The following is a 9,284-nucleotide window of genomic DNA, read 5'->3' as shown; positions in this document are numbered from 1 at the left end:
GTTTTAACTTTGAGGAGCAGCGTGAGATACGAGATTTTTTCAAAGTAGTGACGATATGTAATTATCATACGCATTATAAGGGCATTTTCAGATTATGGGACCCAAAATTAGCGTAAGTCGTTAACAAAAATTAACTCGCTGTTAGTTTTGTGACAATAATTAAGAATGAAATTTCAATAAAAACATTGTTTTGAGTAAATCCTACATTGAGAACGTGGAAAAAAATAATTTCTAGACAGATTTTATGCTTAATTTTCGTCACAAAACTGACAGCTAGTTAATTTTTGTTAACAACTTACGCCCCAAATTCTAAAAATGCCTATAATCCGTTTTCATAATTTTATTTCCATAGCTATTACTGTGTCGTGACGACCAATAGTTGATCTTGGCTTCCGACGTTTCTCTGTCAAAAGCCATTTCGGTCTGGTCAGTGGCTCTGAGTTTGCTGAGGCACCGCTTCTTCAGTGGGATTTCTGCAATTATGCTAGAACAAAAAATCGCCGAAATTAATAATTGTGTGTCAATTTCGTGCTATATCAGTGAGTTTTTCAAAGGCATTGTAGGTAAATGAAGTCTGTTAACTAGCGGAATAAATTAAATTTGGCTAATAAAGGAAAATCAATCAACATGTTGTTGGTTGGACTCGAGGTTGTGTAATAATGTTTTATTTTTATATGAGACAAAATGCAATATACGAGATTATGAGTAGAATTTGGGTGTGTATTTCGTTTTTACTGCAGTTAGGAATAACTCAGTGGAAGTAATTGAATCGGGGGGCATTTTATTAGTAGCGGACCTCAATGCTCAATACAAAGAATTACAGAGTTGTACCTAATACTTTCAAAGCCAGATTTAGATATAATTAGATATAATAATATAAAATAATTATTAATTTTAATAAAGTAATCTGTGATATGAATTTACTTTATCTATGACAATATTACGAAAATGAGGATTATATACTATTAATATTAATTAAATATTTAAATTCATTGGTAAAAAAACATTGTGTGTTTTTATATTACACAAGATTAAATGATTTTTATCCAAAATATATAAATGCGTTGTTAATCTTTGACATCTATTTTGTATTATAATCTCATGAAATAGAAATAAGTTCTAGTTGTTCCAAGTTAAACTATATTTCATAAGTGAATTAATCAAATGATTGACTAATAAAAATAAAATAATAAACAACATATTAATTTGTTTTATTAGGCCATCCAATATATATTTAGATCCCAATTAATGACTTGTTGTTTAATCCATACTTATATTATGGGAGAGTGTGTGTTGTCTGTTTGTTTGTCCGTCTTTCACGGCAAATCGGAGCGACGAATTGCATTGACGTGATTTTTTAAGTGGATAATATGGAGATAGTTGAAGGGATGGAGAGTGACATAGGCTACTTTTTGTCTCTTTCCAATACGAGCGTAGCCGCGGGCACAAGCTAGTATGTAAATAAATAATGAAGATTTATCACTGAACAAAATTTACACTATTCTAATGAGGAGGCACACTGACATTTTATCCCGCCAGGCGGCGCCTGTGCAAGTGTCTAGGCATGTCACTGTCATTCATATGTGAGAGAGAGAAAAAACATATTATCTTCTCGCTCTCACGTATGAAATTCTTTATCTATGCAATGCAAGTGCAAAGGACTAATAGGGTGGCGCCATCTGTCATAACCTTTGAGTGTGCCTCCTCATTAGTCTCTTACGCGTTACGCGCCTGCAAGATAGTAAACAGCAAATATATTTTCACCACACCAACTGGTAAAGGCTTATTTTGCTATTCGAAAACAGATAGCAAAATTGCATTTTATCCACAAGAGAGCAAAGTCATTCAAATCAAGTCAAGTCATACAAATTTTAACTTGATGTCTTGACCTGGCTGGTATAGTTTACATGTAAATGATGATTTTGAATCATAAATATTGATTAAATTGATAGATTTGATATAGTTTGATGTTTTAAAGTCAGTATTTTGTTCGTGTTGGTGTGGTGAAAAAAATTGTGTTTCACTCGGTGGCAAAGTTTGTTTAACCTTCGTGCCTTGAAACCCTCGCAACGCTCAAGATTCCACTTTTTGAACCACTCGCTACGCTCGCGGTTCAATATTGGAATCTTTCGCATGCTCGGGTATCAATATTGGCACGTGCGGTTAAACAACAACTTTGCCCCCTTGTAAAACAAACAAATACCTATTTAACACCGCTGCTATTCAGTAATTACAAAATGGACTTCTTTTTTTTGTTTTATACCACGTCGGTTGATGGAAAGCGGTCTCCGTAACCTGGACGTCTGCAACTCAAGGGGTGTACACTCCTAGTTTCTACTAGGCTCATTCTACTTCTACTACTTCTAGGCTCATTCCACTTCTGCCATTATCTTGGTAGGGTTCATCCATTTTCCGCTTATTTCATCTTCACTTTTTGGAGTGATAACAAACAGTAAAATGGGTACTATCAGCTGCAAAAGTGCATGGAGAAATTATGAATGAATTTATTGATAAATTCGCCTTGCACTTTTGCAGCTGATAGTACATATACATACTTTTTACAGGCACGTAGTACGTAGTCACAGTATAGTAAAGAGTACTATCGTACAGTATGGTCACTCCCGCTCCCCGCTGAAAGTGCCGCCCACCCCCTCTCGGTTACCTCACAGTTACCGCCTGTCAAAAACGCGAACAGTCGACCTGTCATATCACACTCATACAAGCATAGTACGCGTTCACCTACACGAGCTTAGACTGTGTGCTAGGAACGCGCCTCTTTCATATATTTAATCGCCAGTGTCCGAGGTGTGACGTAGTACAACCTTTGCTTTGAGGCTAGTTGATCTACTTAAAGTCCCCCAATATTTCTATCATATTCCGGTAAATGTCCCACTTTGTCGCTTGCCGTAAGGACGTTTTGACCGGTTACTCGTATAGATATATCGTCCTTATTGTAACCGATAAAGTGGGACGTTTCAGTAAACTTATACCAAAGACATATGTAACCCGTGTGGTGACGGGTTAAGAATTTCACCACCCCATTTCTTCCCGTGGGTGTCGTAGAAGGCGACTATGGGATATGGGTTAAATTGTGGCGTAGGCGAGAGGCTGGCAACCTGTCACTGTAATGTCACAGTTTCGTTTTCTTTCAACCCCTTATTTGCCAAGAGTGGCACTGAAGCTTTAGTAGTTTCATGTGCTCTGCCTACCCCTTCATGGGATACAGGCGTGATTGTATGTATGTATGTATGTACATATGTAACTCCGTATAGACGGATAAGGTCTAAGAAAAAAACGTACCTCAAAGCCGTAGAGAAAAAGGTACGGTGGCCAAGATGGCGTTACACCTTTGGGGAACGCTCGGCTAGATGACGCTAATATTAATATTTGACATTTTAACACATATCAAGCTAAGAATATGGGTCAAATTATCAAAACTGAGGTTCAAAAGTTTCAAGTTTGTGTCGAAATATGGCAGTCTATGCACTGTGATTACATATTCTACTTTGACAGTAACTCTCTATAATACTCGATCCTCTTTACTTCTACACAACATTTGTTAAAGTTAATAAGACGAAAAAAGTACGCATTGCTCGAATAAAAAGGCAAGGGGTTATATTTAGCCGACAAACAAAATTAGGTATGTTATAATATTTACAGTATACATAGTTTACAATAATAAACTTAAATCCTCGACAAAATATTTTAAATTTTGTAAGTACCTAGACATTATTAAGGTTTCAATTTATCTAAATATATAAAAGAAGAAGCTGACTGACTGACTGACTGACTGACATATCAACGCACAGCCGAAAGCGCTGGTCCTAGAGATTTCAAATTTGGCACGTAGGTTCCTTATGTAGTGTAGAGGAGCACTAAGAAAGGATTTTCCAAAATTCACCTCCTAAGGGGGTCAAATGGGGGTTCAAAGTTTGTATGGGGAAACAAGATTAGTTTGACTATTTTATTCGAAACTTCACAGGAAGATTCCTTAAGACATATGACTGAATACGTGTTTCAGGTTTTTTGAAAATTTAACCCCTAAAAGGGTGAAAAGGGGGTGATAAAGTCAAAAAATCAATATGGGTATCGTTTTTATGGTTTATCGGGTCGCTGATCACGATAAATACAACGTTTTTAAAATCTAACGAGGCGGAAGTGAAATACCTTCTCCCCTGTTGTAGTGCAATGGGGTTTAAATATCAAAAATATATATAAAAGAAGATATTGACTGACTGACTGACATATCAACGCACAGCCGAAACCGCTGGTCCTAGAGATTTCAAATTTGGCACGTAGGTTCCTTATGTAGTGTAGAGGAGCACTAAGAAAGGATTTTCCAAAATTCACCTCCTAAGGGGGTCAAATGGGCGTTCAAAGTTTGTATAGGGAAACAAGATTAGTTTGACTATTTTATTCGAAACTTCACAGGAAGATTCCTTAAGACATATGACTGAATACGTGTTTCAGGTTTTTTGAAAATTTAACCCCCAAAAGGGTGAAAAGGGGGTGATAAAGTCAAAAAATCAATATGGGTATCGTTTTTATGGTTTATCGGGTCGCTGATCACGATAAATACAACGTTTTTAAAATCTAACGAGGCGGAAGTGAAATACCTTCTCCCCTGTTGTGGTGCAATGGGGTTTAATGAAATGAAATGAAATGAAAGCATTTATTTCGGACACACATCCATATTATGTTAGTAATAACTTAAAAACTAAACTAAATATACGTTAGTAGAAAGTATAGCTACAATTAGACTGATGCAAGGACATCCAGTGCGTGAGGATAGGGCTGTCCACCCTCTCAGCAATCACCTTCAGGAGAGTGTTGGTACTGCCTCGCACGCGCTCGCACAGAGACGCCACCCGCTTCCGCATCACGGCGTGGAAGCCGTCCGTCCTCCAGGCGGCGAACATTCCTGACGCACTGCAGCGCCAGGGCAGGCCCAACATCCCCCTGAAGGCGTTATTGTACTGGACGCGCAGAGCACTGTAGGCTTTTTTAGTGTAATCACTCCACAGGTTGCACGTGTATAAAGTTTGGCAGTATGTTTTAAACAAAGTTATTTTTACCTGTGTAGAACAACGTGCAAACCTGCGAGAGAGCATATTACACCTCACCGACAGCGCTCTGCGCTCCCTTTCTATGTCTGCGTCATCTCTTAGAGTATCTGTGACCCAATGTCCCAGGTATTTAAATTTAGTGACTGTTTGAAGAGGAGAACCACTTAGCATTATTGGCGGAATGGGATATGTTTTAGTGCCAGACTTAAACAGTAATACCTCGCTCTTTTTTACATTATATTGTAGTCCATGGGCCACAGCATACCTGTCACATATATCAAGCAGAATCCTGAGTCCGTTGACTGAGGGGCTCAGCAGCACCATGTCGTCTGCGTAGCTGATGTTGTTAACAAAACAACCGTCGACCGAGCATCCGACACCCGCGCTGCTGAGCTCCTCAATCAAGCCGTTAATGTACATGTTGAATAAAGTAGGAGAAGATAACCCTCCCTGCCTAACTCCACATTCCATTTTATAAACGTCAGAATACGCCCCCGTCCATCAAATCGTTAAATCCGTCCGTCGTTAAATATCAAAAATATACATAAAAGAAGATATTGACTGACTGACTGACATATCAACGCACAGCCGAAACCGCTGGTCCTAGAGATGTCAAATTTGGCACGTAGGTTCCTTATATAGTGTAGAGGAGCACTAAGAAAGGATTTTTTTAAAATTCGCCTCCTAAAGGGCTCAAATGGGGGTTCAAAGTTTGTATGGGGAAACAAGATTAGTTTGACTATTTTATACTAAACTTCACAGGAGGATTCCTAAAGACATATGACTAAATACATGTTTCAGGTTTTTTGAAAATTTGACCCCTAAAGGGGTGCAAGGGGGTAAAGCCAAAAACACAATATGGGTATCGTTTTTATGGTTTATCGGGTCGCTGAGCACGATAAATACAACGATTTTAAAATCTAATGAGGTGGAAAAGAAATTTTACCCCTGTTGTAGTGCAATAGGGTTAAAATATCCAACATAGCCATAAGAGGAGCACTAAGAAAGGATTTTTCAAAGTTCACCTCCTAGCATGATAATTTGACAGGGACAGGGACAGGGACAGGGACAACTTCACAGGAGGATTCCTAAAGACATATGACTAAATACATGTTTCAGGTTTTTTGAAAATTTGACCCCTAAAGGAGGTAAAGTCAAAAACACAATATGGGTATCGTTTTTATGGTTTATCGGGTCGCTGATCACGATAAATACAACGATTTTAAAATCTAATGAGGTGGAAAAGATATTTTCTCCCCTGTTGTTTCGCAATGGGGTTAAAATATCCAAAATAGCCATAAGTGTAGGTTTAGTTTTTATCTATACTTCTGGTTCAAGATTTCAAATTGACACGGAAGTTCCTTATAGGAAGGATTTTTCAAAGTTCACCTCCTAGCATGATAATTTGACAGGGGCAAGGACAGGGACAGGGACAGGGACGGGGACGGGGACGGGATAGGGTTAGGGATAGGGATAGGGATAGGGATAGGGATAGTTTGACCCCTAAAGGGGTGCAAGGGGGGTAAAGCCAAAAACACAATATGGGTATCGTTTTTATGGTTTATCGGGTCGTAGGGGTAGGGATAGGGATAGGGATAGGGATAGGGATAGGGATAGGGATAGGGATAGGGATAGGGATAGGGATAGGGATAGCGATAGCGATAGCGATAGCGATAGGGATAGGGATAGGGATAGGGATAGGGATAGGGATAGGGATAGGGATAGGGATAGGGATAGGAATCGGGATAGGAATCGGGATAAAAATAGGGGACGGGGACGGGGATAGGGATAGGGGAGGGACAGGGACGGGACGGGGATGGGGACGGGGACAAGGATACAGATAGGGACGGGGATAAGAATAGGGATTGGGGTCGGAAATTATTCCGGTCGGCAATCGCTATCTAGGCAGTGTAAAATGCAGGTGGCTCAGCGGGAAGGGATTAGTAAGTAGGCATTGGCGAGTATCCTGCATCCGTGATAACTATTATATTCAATGTGCTGTAAGAAGATCGTTGTTTGCTTGCCATTTATATGTTTACATTTGCAATAAGTATAAGCAAAATGGAAAAAATTGTAAGCGATAATGCAAGGAAGTACTTTTTACCCTACCGACCATAGCGTCGAGATACTGGCTATGTGGGTTTTATGAAGTTTCCCCAGTATAAATATTTATATAGGTAAAATACATACATATTCGTACCTACTACCTACGCTGTGGTCGCTGTGTAACAATTCTACAATCATTGCAAGAATTTCTTTTAAAACAATAGTAATATGTGTAAGGTACAGTCAGCCAAAAAGCAGTGTAAGGTTCTTGGCTGACCGTACAGCAAATAGATCAGTTACAATGGCCCCCCAGTCGAGAATTGCCCCGCTTTACCTTAATCGAAATAATCGCGGACAGATGTACAGTCAGCAGCAGAAGTAGCGTAGCGGGCAAGGTGTTCAAAATGAACTTGACACGATCTTATTTTTAAGACAATAAGAGCGTGTCAAGTTCATTTTGAACACCTTGCCCGCTACGCTACTTCTGCTGCTGACTGTACCTACAAAGAAACCTACGGATCCACATGAAAATCTTATTTTTTTGTAAACGTTTCAATAAGAATACTTTTATTACGCGGGCGAAGCCGCGGGTAAAAGCTAGTATAATAGTAAATATTGAATAGATTGAGTAGCATGTACATACATACAACTGCACCATTTACTATTTAATTTTCCACTATTCAGAAATACATATGTAGGTAAAAAAATTCAAATTGAATCTTTATTTTTTGTGTTGAATTAAAAAAAATACTACCTAATTAAATATTATTCAGCAATTGACAAAAATGCGTTGATGTCTTTTATACTGAGTGTCCGAAAAATTACTGTGGAATCATAAATTACATAAATATCAAAATAAATTTACCGCATTTTTGTATCACTTGCTAGAATACGACAGTTTCTGTTTTATATTTTAACAATTTTTTTATTGTCAATTTTATCATAATTTTTACTATTCCTGATACATATCAAAAAGCCTTACAGAAAAATAAACGTAAATTCGCGAACAAAGTTAGTACCTACTTATGTCCATAATCTTGTAAGTATACGAGTCGAGTAGATAACACAAGACAAGGCCTTTAATTTGTCACGTCGCATTTACTCGAAAATATTTACAAACCGTACCGTGAAATTGTATCCTAATCAAACACAAAACTTTACACCAAACCCAAAACTTTAAACAATACACAAATTCCCAAATCGATTACAAGCATTTAACCAAATATGCATATCGACGCTACTTTTAAAATCTCGTATCTCACACTGACTACGTAAAGTTGAAACGCAGTAACTCTAACGGTTAATGTAACATGAGAAAATTTTATTTTAACAGCGTGGTCATTTTAAGTGCCAGTTTTATGAATAAGGAACATTTTTTATTTTACATTTAAAAAAAAAATGTTTCGACTTTGCGCAAACCGAGAACAATATAATACGGGACTGAAAAAACGCATACAAAAAGTGTACCCCAGAAAAGTATGGGCTTTTTAGGCTTAAAACTAGATGGCGCTGTTTCGCAGCCTGGAAGTGGCTAAAATCATATTTTCCCCAAATATTTTTGCGTGTTTTTAATTTTTATAAGAACAAATGACATATTTCTTTTTTTTAATATCATGATATCATGTCAATACACATTTTGAAAAAAAAAAACTTTTGTAGGCATCATCAGTGTAGTTATGATAGTATTTAATAGGTGGCGCTAAAAAAATGAGGTACGATTCTTAGTATGAAGATTGTAAATCCATACTAATATTATAAAATGGGGAATGTGTAAACAGACACATAAAACTGAAACTGTCGTATTTGTCCGTCCTTCACGGCAAAACGGAGCGACGAATTGTCGTGATTTTTTAAGTGGAGACAGTTGGATGGAGAGTAACATAGACTACTTTTTGTCTCTTTCTAACGCGAGCGAAGCCGCGGGTAAAAGCTAGTTCTATATAAAACATCCTTGGCGCAAACAAAGTTTTTAAGGCTTACATCTGTGATTTTTGTGTAAGACTATGTATGTATTATTGGCCGATTGTACTTTAATAGATTAGATTAGATTAGATTTCTTTATTTCATGATAAAAATTACACTATAAATTTGCTAATGTCAAAATTATGTTTATCTTCTCATCATGATCGTCAAAAATTACATAATAAATTCCAAATAAAAATAATTGTGTCT

General features: G+C 37.5%; 1 protein-coding gene across 1 annotated transcript; it reads right to left on the bottom strand.

The window, feature by feature from the left end:
- Positions 1-4,733: 4,733 nt before the first annotated feature.
- LOC125234900 lies at positions 4,734-5,486 on the bottom strand. The gene has a single exon (XM_048141320.1). It carries the CDS (start codon positions 5,484-5,486, stop codon positions 4,734-4,736), a length of 753 nt encoding a protein of 250 aa, XP_047997277.1.
- Positions 5,487-9,284: the final 3,798 nt, after the last annotated feature.

Source organism: Leguminivora glycinivorella, chromosome 16 (genome assembly GCF_023078275.1).
Source record: "Leguminivora glycinivorella isolate SPB_JAAS2020 chromosome 16, LegGlyc_1.1, whole genome shotgun sequence".
Taxonomy (NCBI): domain Eukaryota; kingdom Metazoa; phylum Arthropoda; class Insecta; order Lepidoptera; family Tortricidae; genus Leguminivora; species Leguminivora glycinivorella.
This window is presented reverse-complemented; position numbering and strand designations above follow the sequence as displayed.

What these genes read in the sequence shown, in the direction of transcription:
- LOC125234900 (XM_048141320.1), bottom strand. Translation starts at nt 5,486, where the DNA reads ATGTACATTAACGGCTTGATTGAGGAGCTCAGCAGCGCGGGTGTCGGA.